Source organism: Lynx canadensis, chromosome B4, assembly GCF_007474595.2.
Source record: "Lynx canadensis isolate LIC74 chromosome B4, mLynCan4.pri.v2, whole genome shotgun sequence".
Lineage (NCBI taxonomy): Eukaryota > Metazoa > Chordata > Mammalia > Carnivora > Felidae > Lynx > Lynx canadensis.
Window position 1 is genome coordinate 2,860,187 of NC_044309.1, and position 20,015 is coordinate 2,880,201.

The 20,015-nt window shown below is 60.9% G+C and overlaps 1 protein-coding gene and 1 long non-coding RNA gene across 5 annotated transcripts in view; both read left to right on the forward strand.

Annotated features, from left to right (window-relative positions):
• The first annotated feature begins 6,678 nt into the window (after positions 1-6,678).
• Positions 6,679-20,015, forward strand: part of LOC115519169 (phosphofructokinase, platelet) — a 54,300-nt gene continuing 40,963 nt past the window's right edge. Inside the window, exons 1-3 of one of the 4 annotated variants that reach the window (XM_030322959.1) lie at positions 18,412-18,442; positions 18,581-18,821; positions 18,933-19,006. In XM_030322959.1, coding sequence (XP_030178819.1) covers positions 18,935-19,006 — 72 coding nt within the window. In that variant the 5' untranslated portion in view covers positions 18,412-18,442; positions 18,581-18,821; positions 18,933-18,934. Of the gene's footprint in view, positions 6,822-15,460; positions 15,781-18,411; positions 18,443-18,580; positions 18,822-18,932; positions 19,007-20,015 lie in introns of those variants that run through there. The other 3 variants (XM_030322958.1, XM_030322960.1, XM_030322961.1) reach the window with 3 other exon arrangements.
• LOC115519170 lies at positions 8,797-11,315 on the forward strand. The gene is made up of 2 exons (XR_003970413.1): positions 8,797-9,485; positions 10,119-11,315. It is a non-coding gene; the product is annotated as an uncharacterized LOC115519170 (long non-coding RNA).

The window sequence follows — 20,015 nt, forward strand, 5'->3', positions numbered from 1 at the left end:
GGAGGAGGGGTTGGTGTGGGAGGGGTCGGGAGGAGGGGCGGTGTGGGAGGGGTCGGGAGGTGGAGGTGAGGAGGGAAGGGGGGCTGGGCACGAGGGGAGGAGGGGTTGGTGTGGGAGGAGTCAGGAGGGGGAGGTGGGCGGGGTGGTGTGGGAGGGGTCGGGAGGTGGAGGTGGGCGGGTGGTGTGGGAGTGGTCAGGAGGACGGACGGTGTGGGAGGGGTCGGGAGGGGGTGGTGGGCGGGGCGGTATGGGAGGGGTCGGGAGGTGGAGGTGTGGAGGGGAGGGGCCTGGGCACGAGGGGAGGAGGGGTTGGTGTGGGAGGGGTCTGGAGGAGGGGCAGCGTGGGAGGGGACGGGAGGTTGAAGTGAGGAGGGGAGGGGGTGGGCATGAAGGGAGGAGGGGCAGTGTGGGAGGGGTCGGGAGGTGGAGGTGGGGAGGGGCTGGGGCAGGGCACGAGGGGCGGAGGGGTTGGTGTGGTAGGGGTCGGGAGGAGGGGCTGTGTGGGAGGGGTCGGGAGGTGGAGGTGGGGAGGGGCTGGGGCAGGGCACGAGGGGAGGAGGGGTTGGTGTGGGAGGGGTCAGGAGGTGGAGGTGGGGAGGGGCGGGGCTGGGCACGAGGGGAGGAGGGGTTGGTGTGGGAGGGGTCAGGAGGTGGAGGTGGGAGGGGCGGCGTGGGAGGGGTCGGGAGGGGGAGGTGGGTGGTTCAGGGGCTGGGCTCTGGGGGAGGAGGGGCGTTGTGGGAGGGGTCGGGAGGTGGAGGTGTGGAGGGGAGGGGCCTGGGCACGAGGGGCGGAGGGGTTGGTGTGGTAGGGGTCGGGAGGAGGGGCTGTGTGGGAGGGGTCGGGAGGTGGAGGTGGGGAGGGGCTGGGGCAGGGCACGAGGGGAGGAGGGGTTGGTGTGGGAGGGGTCGGGAGGAGGGGCGGCGTGGGAGGGGACGGGAGGTGGAAGTGAGGAGGGGAGGGGGTGGGCATGACGGGAGGAGGGGCAGTGTGGGAGGGCTCGGGAGGTGGAGGTGGAAGGGGCGGGGGCTGGCCACGAGGGGTGGAGGGGCGGTGTGGGAGGGGTCGGGAGGTAGAGGTGGGGAGGGGCGGTGTGGGAGGGGTCGGGAGGTGGAGGTGGGGAGGGGCTGGGGCTGGGCTCGGGGGGAGGAGGGGCGTTGTGGGAGGGGTCGGGAGGTGGAGGTGTGGGGGGGAGGGGCCTGGGCACGAGGGGAGGAGGGGCAGTGTGGGAGAAGGCGGAGCAGGTTTGGTGGTGATGGAGGCACCGGCCTGGGCTGCAGGGAACCAGAGATGGTGAGCTTCAGTCCCCCCTTCCCGCCCGTGTGTCTGTCTGTCTGTCTCCGTCCTCCAGGCTCCTCTGCTAAGCAAGCTGACTTGTCCCCATGACTAGCGAATGGCCCCAGAATGCGCCCTTCACCGGGGCCCTGACAGCAGAGGGCCTAAGTGACCCGGTCAGTGGGGCGCCAGGGAAACAGGGGAGTGACCCCCGGGCCTGCCGCCTCTCGGGACCGCCGTGAGGGGGACAAGCAGGTCCCAGGGACGCGGCCTGTGCAGAGGTGCTCAGCCTTGCTCTGCTGGACGCGTGCTTGAACTGAGGAAATACGGCCCGAGGGAATGGCTCAGGGCCGGAGGGGGTCGCCAGCAGAAGACTAGTCAGTCCAAGGGCGTCCACATGTCCCCTCTCGGTGGGAGACCCGGGAGCTCCGAGGTGGCTCTGGGGGCTGCTGGGCTGCGGTGGGGCGGGGGGGGGGGGCAGGAGGCGCCGTCTGAGCACAACAGACTCAGGCCCAAGACGGCCAGCTTCCTCCCAGACCCCTTAGTCCCCGTTCGGTCTGGGCTCAAACATCTCCAGCTGAGCTCAGCCTCCTAATATAAGAGTGCCTGAAGGTGGGCAGCTGGAGAGAGGCCGTCCACGACTCAGGACTCAGAGATGTCTGCGCCCCCCCCCCCCCAGGGCTGGTGACCAGGGCTGTGCCCTCCAGCTGCATCCCGGGCCCGGCCACGCCCACTGCCCCCCGGCCCATGAGTCCCCTCGACGGTCTGCAGCGGGCGCCAGCTGCGTGTTCACGTACGCACTTGGGGGCAGAGGAAGAGGTCTGTGGCTTGCGTCAGACCCTCAGAAAGTGTACCCCCCAAATGTTAAAACCTCCCGCTGGATGCCGGCACCTGCCACGGACGCACGTATGGTCTGTGCGCCCGTTTGCAAGCTGAAAAAGGGTTACTGTTTACGGCTTTGGCCTCAGATACTTCGGTGTTCGCTCTCGACCGGCTCAGCCACGAATCACTTCCGTTCCGAGAGTAAGGAGCCCTAGAGACCAGTCGTTATAAATTCAAACTTTCAGACGCCCGCAGAGGACACAGGTGTGCGTAGGCAACATGCCAACGCGCATTCAGGTTAGCAACGCGCAGCGACCACAGGTCATGTATCTGACCTGCTGTGTGTACTAGTCACGGCTGTCTGGAGAGACGGAAGCAGCGGGATATACTTACACGCACACGAAGAGCCGGACTGGGGATCCGGGGCAGCCGGTCCAAACCCACAGGCCAAGAACCGCGAGTGCGGGAGAAGGTGGATGTCCCAGCTCACGCAGCACGCAGAGGGCACCAATGCCCCTTTCTCCTCCTTTTTAGCCTATCTGTGCCTTCAGCGGGTTGGGGGAGGCCCACCCACAGCGGGAGGGAAATCTGCTTTACTGAGTGCCTGCACTCAAATGCTAACGGGATTCGGAAACAGCCTCGGAGACACGCCCAGAGGCATATTTAACCAGACATCTGGGCAGCCTATGACCCACTCAAGGGACACGTAAGATTACCCATGAGGCCGTAACCGCGCTTGAATCAGCGTTTCCTTTTCCAGCTGGGAAGTTCCTCTATGACTTCTGTTTCAAGCCGTCTCTCTCCCTCCTCAGCCACGCACCGGTAACTGTGGATGTGCTAAGACAATGTGCGTCTGAAAGAACGGGTCAAGCCCTCCACCCAGTCACCACGTCCCTCTCACACAGGACTGTGGCCTCCTGTTACTTCGATGTGTTAGAAGCACAAGGAAGTCTCCACCAGTCAACCTGCGCCAACGTCGCAAGAAGGAAAACGTTACTCTGCGAGAGGCTCCAGTTCCCTGACGGAGTTACCTCGAGGGTCAAAACTCGGAACAGCTAAGACACTGCCAAAACTCTGTACCTGGCAGATGTAAGGAGACCGTCTTCTTTTCCACGTTTTCCCCAGCGTCTAGATATTCTAAGTGGCTCAGGGCAACGTGATTCTGCATCGAGGTCCTGGAAAGCATCCAACTGCTCTATATATAATTTAAAGTTTGGCCGTTAGACTCAGAGCAGAATTATTTTTAAACGTGGACAAGGACACAGAAAGACAGCAGGCCGGGGGAGGAAGGGGCTGCCGAGGCATTCCCTAGTCTAGCAGATGACTGAGCACTGGTTCGCGGACTTACCAAATTCTGGGAAGAAGGAGAAGGGATGTGAGGCATGCGGAAAAGGGTGATGGCTATGGAGTGTTCTTGCCGATTAGCTCCAAGCTGTCCCCGTGGTCGGAAAGGAAGGAAATTGCCAAGATGAGGGACGGAGTTACAGCCTGCAGCCTGGGCAGGGCTGAGGCCCTTCGACCAACAGCCCGGAAGGAAAAGAATCCTGCCAGCAGCGTGGGGGGCTGTGTGCAGAAGGCAGACCCTTCCCTGCGGAGCCTCAGATGAGCCTTGAGACCCCGGCCGACACCTTGCTACAGCCTGTGACAGACTTTGGGCAGCGGCTAACAGAGCTGCCTGAGTCCCTGACCCCTGGACAGTTATTCCTGTGACGTGAGCGTGTGCTGGTATGCCACAAAAGTTTGGGGCTCCTTTTAGGCAGCGATGGGGAACTAGCCCTCAGGTCATGTGCTTCTGGAGGTCCCTACGGCCCGCAATCTCCCCTCTCCTATCAGGGATTCTATCCTAAGGCCAAAGCTACATTAAAAAAAAAAAAAAAAATCAGTCGAAGGTTTGAAAAAAACTATTGAGATACATGTGTTGCAAAAGAATGAGAAAGGAGACGTGGTTCTGTGTTTCCACCTTAGCTGGAGAGCTGACCCTCGAGCCGTGGGTCTGAGCTCCAGCACAGGTGGGGAAGAGTAATGTTCACGCACATGAACCACAACTCTGCACACATAGACCTCAGCTTTTGCAAAACAGACAAAACCTTGGGGGATCTGACAAGTCTCGGCCTTATCTCTTTTTGAACTCACTCTCACATGTTTATTCCCAAACCACACTTGCTCATTGCAGGAAAAGAGAATTCTCACGGTAATCAAAAGGAAATAAAAATATCTCGATCTGCTCACATGTAGATGCACGCACGTGTGCACACACACACACAGGCTTGTGGTTTTTGTCTCTCATGACATACCCTGAACATATCTCCATGTCAATAGATACTTATCTTCAGAATAGTAACAATAATTGAAAACTTCCAGTGTGTGTTTTTTTGAGGCATGTGACTCTTTTCTTTTTTTAATGTTTATTTATTTATTTTGAGAGAGCACGTGCAGGAGGGACAGAGAGACTGAGGGAGAGAAAGGAAGAGAGAGAATCCCACGTGGGCTCTGGGCAGTCAGCACAGAGCCCGACGTGGGGCTGGAACTCGTGTACTGTGAGATGATGGCCTAAGCGTCTGATGCTTAATGACTGAACCCCCAGGCGCCCCTCAGGTGTATATTTTTACAATAATTTACTTAACCTATTGTCATGTTTGGACTCCGTTCATTTCTATTGTTTTTGTCTGTTGCAGACAATTCAATGACAATGACCAATCTCTAACTTCAAATTTAAAAAGTATCAATTGTCCAAGAAGCTATAAAGGGCTTTTGGCCAAAATAAAATTCAGCGTGCACCAACTTTCTGAAGCGTAGGATGCTCTAGGAAGGGGTGGGTGATTCTAGAACACACACCCGAGGCTGGGGGTTCACGGCCTGTGGGTGCAGCTTGGCTCCCTCCTCTGCCCTGGGAGAGCGAAGGGCACCCACCAGCCACCTACCCGCCCCTCCCCCAAAGGCCCAGCCTTCCTTTTCTGCAGCCCCTACCCTGCTCAGGCTCACGGGCAGTCACCCAGACTTGGCAATCATCAGCACACTCCTGGGGCTTGTTAAAAATACATGCTGCCGGCCGCACTCCAAAGGTGGGCCTCAGGGGTTGTGCTGGGGGAGGGGAAACCAGGCCCGGTGGCTCTGATGACCGCGGTTTAGGGACTCACCAGTAATTCTGACCTCCAGCCTCGTCTCTTTCACAATACAGTTTTGATGCTCAGAGAGGTAAGCTAGGGGCTGGGGTGGAGCTGGGACGGGGCAGGCACCCCATAAAGGTGTGTACCCCCATCATTTGGCTGGGGGGGGGGCGCCTACAGAAATGGTTGTTCGTGTTGCTGTCACAGAGTTCTCTGGGTTATCTCCACGAGTCCGGGGGCTCTTTTTCCACCTTGTACCCACTGGACAAACATTCCCTGAGCGGCTGCAGGCTCAGGCGTGTGCTATCCCCACCCTGCACGGTCCATGGGCGTCTGTGAGCGGTCTTCTTTGGGGTAACTGTGACCCAGCACAGGGCCGTGCGCCGGGTCACACAGGCCTCTAAGAGGGACCGGCTCCACGTCCGAAGCAGGTAACTGGCAGTGAGCTGAGCTCTGCAAAAAGTCGGCCGGTCCATCCGTCACCGACATGCTGCACAGGAATGTTTTAGGTTTGGACATTCCCAACAGAGTGTGGGAGCTTCTGGCTGACGACGCAGGAGCTAGTCGGGGTCCTTAGGTAAGAACTTAGGTCTTAGATCCCCCCACCCCAAGCCTTTCCTGCCCCCCCGCCCCAGCCCCCCCCCCCCCCCCCCCCCCCCCCCGGCTTCTGGACATCCAGGTCTGGCGCCAGGATGTCGCTAAGACCACCTCGCGGGGTCACTTCCTTCTCCTCCGGCCGGGGGCGGGCCCAGGGCTTGGACACCGCCAGCCAGCGCTGCCCACTTTTGCCCACCGACGGGAGGATCGCGGCACGTCCCCCCGCCCCGGGCCGCAGGCAGAGCCCGAGAGAAAGCGGGGGGCGCCCGCAGCGCCGCCCGGGAAGAATCCAGCGGGAAGCGGGGAGCGCCTCGGTCGGGGTTCCGGCCCCCTACGTGGCGCGCTCCCTTCAAAGGCTGCGATCCCGCCCACCTAGGACGCTCCGCCCACCCGCGGTGCCAGTCCCGCCACCTGCGGGGCCCCCTAGCCACCCCGCGCTCTCTCCCGCCCGCTCCCTTCCCCCCTGCCCCCGCCAGCGCCCGCTACGCCCGCCCCCTGCGATGCTCCGCCCACCGGGTACACCCGCCACCTGCGGCGCTCGCGGCCACCTGCCAGGCTCCCCCGGCCGCTGCGATCCCGCCCACCGGGACGCCCCGCCCACCAGCGGTGCGCCCTCCACCTGCAGCTCGTCCCCCACCCCGTGCCACCTGGAGCCCCCCCCCCGCCCCGCCTTGCCCCCGCCCACCTGCCGCGCTCGCTCCGCCTGCCCCCCCTCCCGGATTGCCCCCACCTGCCGCGCTCCCCCACCGGCGGCTGGCGCGCCCCGGCCCCGCCCCCGCGCCCCGGAGCCCGCCCCAGGCCGCCCATTGGCGCACGCGGCGCGGCCGGGGCGGGCGGTTCCGAGTGGCGGCGGCGCGGGCGGGGTCCAGGCTGCTGCGCGCCCGCCCCGGCACTGCTCGGCCTGCTCGCCATGGACGACGACGACGTCTCCGCCCGCAAGGGCTCCTTCCGAAAGTTCCTGGAGCACCTCTCCGGGGCCGGCAAGGCCATCGGCGTGCTGACCAGCGGCGGGGATGCCCAAGGTGCGCGGCCGCCCGGCCGGCCGGGGAGGGGTGATGGGAGGAGGGCCCGGGAAGCGGGGACGGGGTGCCCGGGGCGAGCGGGGAGCGGCGATGGGAGCCCCGAAGAGGCGAGGAGGAGGGGGTGCGCGGATAAGACGGGGGTGGGGGCCCGCCCCGGCGCCCGGGAGCCGCAGGGGGGCCTTCCGGGGCACGAGTGGGCGGAGCGGCCTCGGAAGGGGTGGCTGCGGGGGGGGGGGGCAGGAGGAGGGGGGTTGTGGCCCGGGGACGCTTTATCGGGAAGATCGGTTAATTCCCCACCCCCACGTTTATGTTTTAAACTGGGGCTGGGGACGGGGTCTCCCGAGGTCATTTCTCCTCGGAGTCGTAGGGCGGGGCGATGCCCCTCCGAGGCTTGGGGAGAGCGCGGCCCCCCGGATGCCGCGGCCCCGTCCCCCTCGACCCCCCTCCCCTTGCGGGAAGAACGGCCGGTCCCCGCCGCGCGTCCTGCGGATTCGCGTCCCCGCGCGGCGCGGGCGGGCTCCCCGCTGTTGCATTGCGGGGCGCGGCGGGGAGCGCGAGGGGACCCGCGCGGGGGGCCCCGGCCCGGTTTCCGCCGCTCCGCTGACAAAACCGAAGACGGGAATGGGTCGCTAGGCCCGCCCCGCCGGCCTCCTCTGGGGGGGAAGGACCAGGAAGCCGGGGACTCCGGGGCGTCGCCAGCGCCCGGGGCGCGGACTCTAGCCCTCCCCGTCACCCCCACCATGTGGAGGCCGCCTTGGGGAGAGGGGGACGCAAGCCCGGGGCCGCGGACACCCAAGAGATGTTTATAGTTAAGAGGGGGGGTGACCCGGCCACGCCCGGCCTCTGGCGCTGGGTGCACGTGGGGCCACAGGAGCTCTCGGACGGTGGGGTTTCCTGGCACAGGTGCATCGATGGGTGGGGCACGCCGACCGCTGGGAAGTGGACCCGAGGCGTCCTCGCAGCCTAGAGATGGCCGGGGCCGCAGGCGCCCATCCAGCTGGGTCTGCTGGTGTTTTCTCCCCCCTCCTGCTCCAGCCGGACGCGGGCGCGTTTCTGGGCCACGCGAGGCGGAAGGATGCTGGAGCGCGCTGCCTGGCACTCCCCCCGCCCACCGCGCCCGTGACCTTCCCGTTGCCCTTGAGCCGGGCGTGGCTGGCGCGGGGGCGGCAGGTTGGGGCGCAGTGGCCTCAGCCCCGCCCTTCGCGCGTCTACGTGATGCCGGGCCAGTCGCCACCCTCGCGCCCTGCGCCCTTGGCCCTGGGCACCCGGCGCGGGGACTGCGTGCTGCCCGCACCGCGGAGCGGGATTCCCGGCGGGAGTCCCGGCGGGAGAGCCGCCTCTTCTACCCTGGGAGGCAGCCGTGCTGCTCACCGCCCCCCTTCCCCCACCCACACAGGCCCGCCTTCCCTTCCGGAGGGGGGACCCCCGGCTGATCGAGCAGTTCCCCCGGTGACCTAGTATTCTAGTAAAGTGATCCCGGGAGTAAACATTCCGGAGGCGCGAAGTGTTGTGACGGGGCACTGGCCCGGCCTGGAAACACGGGGGAACACTGTATTGTCGCTTAAGTAAACACCCAAGGTGTGCCACGTGGAGTGCGGGTGGGGTCGCCGTGGGGCTCAGAGTGGCTTCCCCGTCAACCGGCGGCTTGAAAAGCACGTGCGTGTGGAGACGTGGGCTGGCACACGTTCCGAAGCATCCTGGGTGAATCTTAATCTGGGCCTCGACAGGGGGATGCACCGTTGGGCAGGAAGACGGACTGGCTTTTAACGTTTTTATTTATTTTTGGGACAGAGAGAGACAGAGCATGAACGGGGGAGGGGCAGAGAGAGAGGGAGACACAGAATCGGAAACAGGCTCCAGGCTCCGAGCCATCAGCCCAGAGCCTGACGCGGGGCTCGAACTCACGGACCGCGAGATCGTGACCTGGCTGAAGTCGGACGCTTCACCGACTGCGCCACCCAGGCGCCCCCGGACTGGCTTTTAAACCACAGGGCTTCAGGGTCAGAGTTTCAAGGTTGTTTTACAATTAAGGCTCTGTGTCTGGTGAAAATACATGGGCGGGTCGTTCTTTTGAACCCCCGCCCAAAAGCTTGCTCAGCTACCCGGTAGGTGACGTGCACGGACTCGAGGTGATGGCACAGGAGAGTCAGCACTTTCTGTCCCTTCTCCTGGCTCCGCCACCTGTGAGTAGTTGAAAGTGACAAGAGGCCAGTTGAGTCCACACAGTTGGTCACTGGGAGAGGAAACGTTGAGACCCAGACGTGAGAAGGCCGCTCGGGTGGTGTCAGATTAATGGGAAACGCCTGACACTCTCAGGTGGGCATCGGGCTGCCCCTGGGAGAGCCTCCCGTGGTCTGGGCATTTATCCGGCGGAGCTGAGGCCTTGGACCCCGTGTTGTCTGGAACTCCGTGGGAAGCAGCATCTCCTGCTTTGGTATTTTGAGCTCTGACTGAGGGTCTGAGAAAGCTCCTCCTGGCGTGTGCTCGGTCAGTCTCAGCAGCAGCAGCAGATTTAGAGACCCCTGGAGAAGGTTGTTCCTAGAGATGCTAAGACGCTCTGTTCTTTCCCCATTTTATCTTGATTCCAGATTCTGTCAGCCAAGGCAGGAGAGTTTTGCTCATAGCTAAAGATCCAGGAGAGCATGTGCAAGCCTTAATTTCAAGGTAGTTTTCTTTTTTCTTTAATTTTTAGAAATCTTTTTATTTATTTTTGAGAGAGAGAGAGAGAGAGAGCGAGCATGAGCGCATGAGCGGGGGAGGGGCAGAGAAAGAGGGAGACACGGAATCCGAAGCAGGCTCCAGGCTCCGAGCTGTCAGCGCAGAGCCCGACGCAGGGCTCGAACTCACGGACCGCGAGGTCATGACCTGAGCCGAAGTCGGACGCTTAACCGACTGAGCCCCCCAGGAGCCCCACAAGGTAGTTTGCTAATCCGGTGTGGAATGATGGTTGGATTCCACGTGGAGATGACCATGGCTACTATTTGGGGGGCCGGGAGCGCTACGCTTCCCACCTCCAGGCCTCATTACGTTACTCCACGGTGCGTATGTCTTCATTTTCGAGGTGGGGAGAAGGTCCTACAGACTCGCGGGTGACTTCGTTCAGGTCACGCGGCGCATACGTGGCAGTTGGCAGGATTTAGGCAAAGCCCTGTGAGCTCTCAATCCCCGGTACTTCCCAGCAGGCCATGCTCTCCGGGGGCCTTTCTTCGGTGAGGCTGTAAAGTTCAGGTCCAAGTTAACGCTCCAAAGTGTGCAAAGCCCAGCTTGCTTGACACTATATGGATGGTTTTTCCACAGCTTTGCGAGGAGAGCAGAAAAGTCCTGTTTACAGCGATAGCACTGGGGTAGCCGAAGCAGTCCCACGTCGATACCCGAGTGATGGAGTGCTTTTGTTTTCTACTCGAGTTTCGTGTAATTATTTAAAAAATAAGAAGAAGAAAGAAAAAAAAATCCCCTCATCTGTATTCCCACAGCCCCCCGCCCCGCCCCTTAAGGAAGGCAATTCCTAGACCTTATTGTTCTTCTCCTTCTTTGGGTTTCTTCTGTTGTCGCAAGGACGTCTGCAAGTTTAAACTGATTTTCCACCTTGCTGGATGGACAGCCTTTCCGTGACTAAGCAGCCACCCTCCAGCAAGATTGTGTCACTCACCAGACATGATTCAGAGTGTGGGCTCCGGGAGGCCGGGTGCAGCTGAGAAGGTGCAGGAACCCGGGGCAGCGAGGCTGGGAAGGCTGAGTCCCTCTTTCACCTGACGCAAAGCAAGCATGAGTACGGTATTCGGGGAGCTCACATGAACGGAGTCTCGATCAGCCTTTCCAGCATCAGCAAGAATAACTCGCAGGATGAGTACCTGCCGTCTGGGCTGTGCAGGTGCTGCTCTGTGCTAATTTAGTGCACACGGGGGCAGGCGGGCTTTGTGGGGTGCTGCCTGCCTTCCGCTCTAAGTGGTAGACAGGGCCGGGCCGCGTGGGTGCAGAGGGCCCGGGAGGCGGGGGACCCCGGTGTCTCTCCCCAAGTGCGTTTCTGGGGTCCAGCACAGGACGCGGCACGGGGCAGGCTCTCGAGCGTTTGCTGCACGGCTCCCCTGACTCTCCCCGAGGCCTGTGGGCCACTCCCTGTCGCAAAATGCCGGGCGGCTGGAGTTCTGGCTCCTTCCTTTTCTCATGAAGTCATTTCGATGCCTGAACCTCACTAATCAAAAGCAGTCCTTCTGCAGAGCGGTGCCTGGGAACGCCAAGGCCTCGAAGATTCGAACTTGAGCACCGTGGTCGGGAATGTGAGGCTCTGGTCTCGGGGCCTCGGGCACGAGGGTGGTCCTGCCGTTGAACACGCGACAGGAGCCCAGCTCGATGCAGAGGGAAGTGGGGGCCGGTGGGCATCTTGTCTCCGAGGGCTCTGGGGCCCCTCACTGCCCTGGAACCCTGTCCGCGTACGTTCTGTAATGGGTTTTTTTTTTTTTTCCACTTAAAATGTAATAATTAATTTAGCAAAAACTGTTGCGTCCTGGCAGCGGTGTGTTAGAATCACAGCGGTAACCCCGTGAGCGCCGCGGGCAATCAGCCATCGCACCGTTTTCTGGAACTCTGGCACACGCACCGTGTGGCACACCCAGGTGACTTAGACTCAGGACACTTGGTCGTCTTTCAGAAAAACTCAAACCCGGTTACGGGAAGCAAACAGCTTTGGCTCGGAACTGAAACGTTTCATCGGGGGGAGCCGGGGGCCCCCGGGGGCCGCTCTGCCCACCAGAGGGGCCACCAGGAGCCATCACCGTTAGAAACACAGAGACGGGCCGGGACGGGGTGACAGCAAACGTGGGGACCCAAAACTGTATGCTTGCTGCGATTGTAATTAGGTCAGGAGGGTGTATTTGGACAAAGGGCAGGGGCCTTTATGTTAAAAATGGCCGGGGTGCTGTGTGTCCACCTCCCTCTTCTCAGCAAGTTCCGCGGGGCGCACTGTCTGTATTTGGTGCACCTGCCCGGGGGCCCCCCCACCCCTTTTTCCCAGATGTCTTTGCCGCCATGTACTTAGCGTGCCTGGAATTACACACGTTGTACCTGTCAGGACGAGAGTGTGGAGCCGGGCCTCCCAGAACCCTGGGGCCGTTGGGGGTGAATAGCCTGGTTCCTGCTCTCCACCAGGGTCCCGCCGCCGGGGTCCCACTCTCCCCTGGGCAGGGCCTCCAGTGCTCATTTGCATAACAAAGCCGCAGAATCGCTCACCTGCTGTCCTCTCCCCAACTCCCTTCTTGCTCCCCCTGCCTCTCCCCTCCTCCCCAGTGAGGGTCTTCCATCCAGGGACGCTGCCCCGCCCTGCTGCCCCTGGGGGCTCTGGAGCTTTGTCCCCCTGGTTTCGCAGAAGCCACCCAGGGGTCTTGCGGAGGCGCGTTCTGGTGTCGCGGGTCTGGGCACCGCACCTCTGGTCCCTCTGGTCGGCTCAGGGCCACGCTGGAGTCGGGGTCCACGGGGCAGCTCGGCCCATCAGGACGAGGACCTTGACTGGGAGGGTTACGCATAGGACTCCTTGCACAGAGCGTGTAAACAAGTGATGTGGCTGGACGTGTCTTCGACTGGGAAACGGTTGGCAGAGTAGGTGCGGTGGCCGCCCGCGGCCCTTCCTCCTCGGCTCAGCTCTGGATTAATATTCCTGGGGTTTGATTCCCCTTCCCGTGTCCTCCTCCCATCAATGAGCGAGGCTGCCTGGGTGCGGAGTGATGCCCGGGGCAGACGGCGGACGCCCTCTGTCAGGGAGCCGGACCCGGCAGAGAGCCTGTTTCTGGAAGGCCCGGGACACCTGTGCGCAGAGACTCTCCACACACCCCATGGGGGGCTGAGGGGTGAACCAGCGCACAGTACCCTGGCATGGGGGCGGGGGGGGGCGTGCAGGGGCTGGGGGAAGAGGTCAGGGCCAGGTGGGTGAGGTTCCGGGGAGGGGCAGGCAGTGAGGACTTTGGATTTGCCTTGTGGGTTCAGGGAAGCCACCTGAGGTGCGGGTGCAAAGCCCAAGTTTAGGGTCTCATGGGGAGCAGGATTGGGCCATAGCTGGAGGGTTGCAGGACTGGAGCTGGGCCCCTGGCAAGACGCCCCTATGGCGGGGACCCAGGAGGGTCGGGTGACTTTGCAGGTGGAGGGTTTGGCCTCAGGTAGGAGCTCACGGTAGGGCAGGAAGAAAGGCAGAGCCGGGAGCAGCGGTGGAAGCAGGCAGGTTGGTAGAATGTTCTTGATAGCCTTGCTTAGACTGGTGAACAATGGGAGGTCCAGGGAAAACCCATCAGCAGGGGATGAGCTGTTAGGTGCCTGGAATATTCTCCGCCTTTCCAAGGAGCTTTGCTCTGATGCTCCCGGCAAGAGACCACACCACTGTTACGGTGTGGGTTCAGAAGTAGATTCCACTGCTGTGCGATAGAAACCAGGCTCCCACATGAGGCCCATTATGGATGTCACCGTGTAGCCACCGCATTACAGAAGGGAAAACAGGGGCTCCTGGGGGGCTCGGTCGGTTGAGCGTCCGACTTCGGCCCAGTTCATGATCTCACGGTTCGTGGGTTCGGGGCCCACATCGGACTCTGTGCTGACAGCTCGGAGCCTGGAGCCTGTTTTGGATTCTGTGTCTCCCTCTCTCTGCTCCTCTCTTGCTCGTGCTCTCTCTCTCTCTCTTTCTCTCTCTCTCTCTAAAATATAAATAAACATAAACAAATTTTAAAAAGGGAAAAGAAACAGGAGACGTTAATTGTAAATGTGTATTTTATTCAATCTAGTATTTCAGTCCATCATTAATATAAAGACCATTAATAGGACGTTTCACTTTTTTGTTTCCGTGCTGAGCCTTGACATGCGCTCTGTTATCGGACACAGTGCATCTTGGCACAGTCCGGGGCCGCCCCAGGAACAGTGGGGCTTCAGCCCCCGCGGTGGTCGTGGCTGCTTGGATATAAAGGGTCCCCCCCACCCCCGAGCCTTTGTGTGGAAGCTCGGATGGCGTGCAGGGGACTGCTGGCTGTGGTCTCGGTGTCCGTGGTGGGCACTGGGACGCGGCGTGTGGCAGGCTCGGAGTGCCCGGCCTCTCCCGCTCCCTGTCACCCAGGCTTCCCCGGGGCGGGCACGCTGGCTCCGCTCCACCTCCCACCGGACCCCGCACCCAGTCCCCCAGCCCCGCTCTGCCCGCGCTCTCCTCCTTGGCGGTGTATTGGTTTCTCGGGCCCGGGAACCGTCCCGTTTGGCCAGTGATGTAGGGCACCGGTGCCTGGCGAGGAGACGATGCCCCATCCGTGTGCACCGGATGGCTGGACGAGTGAACGCGTGCCCACGTTTTCCCCCGACTTTTCACGCGGGCAGCGATGTGGATAGCACAGGATGGGGGGAGCTCCCAGCTTGCCAACTGATCCCGGGGGAGGCAGCCCCAGACACAGCTCTCCTGGTGACCTCCCCCCTCGCCCCTCCTGCCTACATTATTAAACGGGGAGGCTTAACGGAGAATCTCAGGAGCAGGAGCAAGGTAACGGTGCTTTAGCTTGTGTTCTGACACACGCTGACGGCTGCTTCGGTACAAAGAGGCACGTGAATTCAGACAGAGGCCGGTGAGAGGGCTGAACAGCTGGGCTTCATTTTTCCAAAAGGAATTTAAGCAGGGACTAATTAGGGAAGGGAAGGTGACGAGTGGGGAAAATCGCTCCACACCGCTAAGAGGGTTAAGTCGGGAGGTTGATTATACTCTTCTGATCACGTGGGAAACACAGGACGAGCCCCACTCGTTTTATTAGAATCAGCAAATCCCTTACTTCTTACAGATGAAGTTTCTTTTCTTTTTTTTTTAAATTTACTTGTTATTTATTTTTGAGAGAGTGAGAGAGAGAGAGAGAGAGAGAGAGAGAGGGAGACAGAGACTCCCGAGCAGACTCTGCACTGTCAGCACAGAGCCCGACACAGGGCTCGATCCCACAAACCCTGAGATCAGGACCCGAGCTGAAACCGCGAGTCAGACGCTTGGCCGACTGAGCCACCCAGGCGCCCCAAGATTCCTCAGAGTTTAAACGTCATCAGAACAGACCCCAGGAAGCGTTTGGAAACAGGTCCACGGCGCTCCCTGACCTCCAGGGCGGGAAGATCTGACCAGACGCTCCGACCTGCACCCTAGTTTGGTGAGAAGCGGCGAATACGGAAGATCAGAACAACTTAAGGGTCCGATGTTTCTGCTGCGTCTCAAGTCACCTGCACACATTTCCCACCTCGCTGCCCCCTCGTTTTCCCAAGGTTTGGTCATTCTGGGTGCCCGTAACCGGACTCCACATTCCCTGAAGGCCGGGTTTACATTTCTGCGAACGACGAGGCGACTGCTCTCGAAGCACCAAGATTCTGACTCAAGATGACATTTCCCCGTGATAACGATTAGGAGAGTTGCTTTGCTTCCCCGACGTGGCCACCGAAGCGAAAGCGAAAGCACGAGGGAGGAACCTGTGATGCAGGCTGTTGGGGAGCAGGGGTGTCTTCCCCTTTCCCTGGCTTTTGTCCTCCTGGGTCCCCTCCCTGGAAGGCGGCCACCTGCCGGCCCAGCCCCGCCCGGTGGGAGGAGGACCCACGAGGGAGGGCTGACTAACCACAGGCCCCGCCCCGAGCACTTAGACAGGAATTGGGGCCCAGGGGGCATCTGGATCCCTCGCGGTTGGCTTTGGGGATTCCGGCACAGCCTTCCTGCTGCAGAATCTGCACCAGCTCTACGTCTGACTGAAGGCCAAGGCTTACCCGCCGGGTTTTGTTCCCTGGGCGTCTCAGTTTCTGTGCCCGGAGCCTGACTTCCTCATCCGCCCAGGGGGGCTCCGGACCCCACAGGCTTCCTGTGAGCGTCCACCCCAGCTGGTTATTAGCCACAGGCACGGCCCCTCCCCAGGCCCCAGGCCCCAGGCGGAGCTCCGAGCTGTGGCAAGAGGCCGGCTGGCTTCACTAGATGACTCACTTGCAAGTAAGTGAGTTAAAGCCCAGTGAGTCTTGGAGGGGGTTTTCAGGATGTACTGGCCGGGCTGTTCTCCGTCTGCCCCTCCCCGGGAACTTGGTGGAAATGCTCAGGCTCCTCCCTCCCCCAGAAGCCCCCAGGGACTCTGCCGGGGCCCAGGGGGATACCCAGCGCTAGGTGGGCACTGAGTGGGATGTGAGTGTAGGAGTGGGGTGCAGGGGTGGGGTGCAGAAGTGAGTGCAGGGGTGAGTGCAGAGGGAGGATGCAGGGGTGGGAGGCAGGGGTGACTGCAGAGGTGAGTGCAGGGGTGGGAGGCAGGCAGGGGGCCTCCCATGACAGGTTACAGTCGGGGCAGGCTTTTATCCCACAGGGACTCGGGGGCGTCCCCTCCGGATCATGTCTACTTGTCACAGTTCCTTCCTTCAGCCGCTTACGTGGCGCAAAAGCCGCATTTATCGTGCCTGTGTGAGGGGCCCCTTGGGAATGACGCCTCGTAAAGGAGGGGCGTTCAGGAGGGTGACGGCCCGGAAGTCGATGTTTATCATACTTCCCACCCGGTGACGGTGCCGTTGAAGGGCTCGGGGTCAGTTTCCCTGTGACGGTGGCTGCAGCGTAAGCCCCGGAATCCTGGAGCCTGCTGGGGGGGACGCTAAGCAGCTGTGTTGTCCCCCCAGCCGCCCACCTGACACGGCCGCGGGGGACGCACAGGCCGCCCGCACAGGTGTGAGAGCCCACACTGTGCCACTCCTCCAGGGACGAGGGGTGGGTGGGGGCTCACGGGGAGTCTCTGGGGGTCTGGGGCCCCATCTGCAGGTCGAGGGAGGGCATCCAGTGTGTCTGACCGGGACGCGGCGACATTTCGGGGGGAGCTGTGGGCTTGTGCTGTGGAGACGACTGACCGTGAGATTCCAGGTCGAGCATCCAGGTGGGGCCGAGCAGGTAGATAGAGTCCCCGTGCTGGACAACCTGTCCCTGAGGAGTGTGGCTCGACGCGTGCAGGCCCTGTCGAATCGAGGGCAGGGACATGGGCATATCCGAGTTTGTGGGTGCCGACGCAGGAGGCCCCGGGGCACCTGGGGGGCTCCGTCGGTTAAGCATCTGACTCTTGATTTCCAGCTCAGATCATGATGTCACTGATCTGTGCTAAGCATGAGTCTGCTTGAGAGTCTCACTCTCTGCCCCTCCCCCACCCGTGTGTGCACCTGTGTGTGTGTGTGTGTGTGTGTGTGTGCGCGCGTGCACGTGTGCACATGCTCTGTCTCTCAAAATAAACATTTTAAATGGATAAATGAACTTATTAATTTATTTTGAGAGAGCGAGCAAGAGGGAGGGGGGTAGGAAGGGACAGAGAGAGAGGGAGAATCCTTGCTGACCCCGCAGAGCCGAAATCTCATGAGCCATGATGAAGACCTGAGCCGAAATCAAGAGTCAGACGCTTAACTGGCTGAGCCACCCAGGCACCCTGTAATACTTTAAAAAAATTTTTTTAATGTTTATTTATTTTTGAGAGAGCGAGAGACAGAGTGTGAGCAGGGGAAGGGGCAGAGAGAGGGAGACACAGAATCCGAAGCAGGCTCCAGGCTCCGAGCTGTCAGCACGGACCGCGAGATCGTGACCTCAGCCGAAGTCGGCCACTTAACTGACCGAGCCACCCAGGCGCCCCGTAGTTTTTTAACAAGAAGAACGTATTTATAAATTGCTTGTGTCGTGACTAACCAAAGACAAACAGCCGTTCCAGTCCTCTGGCCGTGGTGTAGATAAGGTTAGAGGCACAGGGCGGGATGTGGGGCAAACGTGGGGAGAAATGCCAGTTTCGAGGGCAGAGGCTGTCGTGGTGTGTGGGTCCAGCGTGGGCAGCAGCACGGAGAGCACGTACGGGAAAGGCAGCACGTGGGGGGCGTGCAGGCTGTGCCCTGATGTGCAGCGTCTGAGGGTCTGGAGGACCGAACAGCCGTTAATCCGTAGGTCCTCAAACGGGGTTCGACCGGGAAGTGATGGCTCGCAGATGTGCACGTGTCCGCGGACGTGTATGTTTTACGTGTGCGTTAAACGTGGACTTATTTCTAAGGTCTGGGCCCCAAGCTCGTCCAGCCACGTGAGTACTGTAGCCTTTGAGAGCTGACAGCCGTGTTCTCGGGTCTCAGACGTGGCTCAGCTGTGACCATCTCTGCCTGTCTTCTGAGTGGCTTTGCCCTCCCGGTACGTACGAATTTCGTGTCCGTGTCTGTAACGCTCCCGGGAGCCAGGTGCCTTCCGTGTATTACCAGGGGTGGCCTTTCCTGCGTGGCCCGTGTTCTCCAGCCTCTGCAGTCCTGACATTTGTGTCTGAAACGTGAGTTAGCGGGGGAGGCGGGGGAGCCACCCGATGTCCCGCATGTCGGCTGGGAGCCGGGAGCTGCCTGTTCAAGGCCTGGGACCGACCGTCCCCTCCCGAACCCTGGTCTCGCGGGCCGGCCTCTTCGTGATGACACAGGGTTTGCAGTTTCCTGTTCCCTCCGCTCTCCCCAGGGCTTACCCGGCCCAGGTGCGCCGCTCAAAAGTGGGGCTCCCGTGGAGAGCGAGTCGGGGCGTCGTGAGAGCACGAGGCTGTGTCGCACAAAACCGCTTTAATCCCCTCTAGGTGGCGTCCTCTGGGCAAGTGTGGAGCATGTCCGAGATTTATCTTGAGGAGGTATTTATTCATACCGTATCGGGCTGGCTTTTCTTTTAATAAACGGCGTGACTTAGTTTGAATTTAAGGCCCTTCGCTGAGACATCCTTTACACCGCCAGCTGCTAACGAAATAACGATTTTCCTCCTCCGGTCGCAGAGGCAGCCCTCGTCCGAGTCAAGTTGAGTCCGTCTAACTACAGATAAGCCCCGGTCTCTCTGCTGTCTCGCCGATGGGCTGTGTTGCCTACCAACTCCTCCGGGCCGGGGTCCCGCCTCTGTCTGCGGTGACCGTCAGGGTGCCCCAGGCTCTCGGACAGTGACGCGCCCCGGCCGTGTGCCCTCAGCGCGCCGGCCGCCTGGCCCTGACCCCGGACGTGCACGCCAGGCCCGTCGTCCGTGTGAGGAGCCCGCCGCGCGGGCTCGTGGGTCCCCCATGGTCACAGCGGCTTAAATGGCAGCACGCGAATCGCCACAGTCTGGTCACTGACTCTGTCCCCTTCCTTCCGCAGGTATGAATGCTGCTGTCCGTGCTGTGGTGCGCATGGGAATATACGTGGGGGCCAAGGTGTACTTCATCTATGAGGTCAGTGTTGCGTCTCCCTCCCGCTTTCTCTGCCTCGGGGACCCGTGCCTCACGCTTGCCCGGGCGCTGTTGACCCAACACGAGATGACGGGTGGTGGGCACGCCCCTCAGGCCAAAGCAGGGCCCCGTGTGCAGGGAGGGGGCGTGCCCCAGGGAGTGGGGAGGTCGCACTCCTGGTCTGGGTGCAGGTCTGTGAGGTTTGTGCCAGGGGTGAGGGGCTGGGGGGGAGCACGCGGGGCGCAAAATGCCGCTTCGTGTTACCTGCTGGCCCCGTGGGATGACCGTATTTGTCTGCAGCCCTCCTTCCTTACGGAAGTGATCTGTCACTCATTATGGGGCTGAACGCGAATAAACATTGAGGTAGCTGGGAGAAAGAGGCCACTTTGAGCTTTGTGTCACCACCGGGAAACCCAGACCACCTCCCCGGCAACCCTTTCCGTACCAACTTCAAATGAAGAGTCTGAGGTGAGCCAGGGGCCACGGGCTGTGATGTCCCACTTTCCAGGGGCTGACCACGTAGCGGTAGGCGAGGTTTGGAGGGGAGGCGCCCGTGTAGTTTGGACCCGGGCGTTTACGTCAAAAACTATGAGGGATAAATAATCTCTATTTAGGTTTTAAATTTATGAAACCTGACAAAGCGGAAAACACGGAAAGAAGAGAGCACATTTGTGTTTTATTCTGATCCTCCCCAAGACTGTATGTGAGAGTCTAGAAGGGGATCTGAATGTTAAAAAATTACAGCAAATGGGGGGGTGCCTGGGGGGGCTCCGTCGGTTGAGCGTCCGACTTCGGCTCAGGTCATGATCTCACGGTTCGTGGGTTCGAGCCCCGTGTCAGGCTCGATGCTGACAGCTCAGAGCCTGGAACCTGCTTTCGATTCTGTGTCTCCCTCTCTCTCTCTGCCCCTCTCCTGCTCACGCTCTCTCTCTCTCTTTGTCTCAGAAATAAACATTTAAAATTAAAAAAAAACTACAGCAAATATATTTTGTGCAGTGTTTTCCGCCACGAT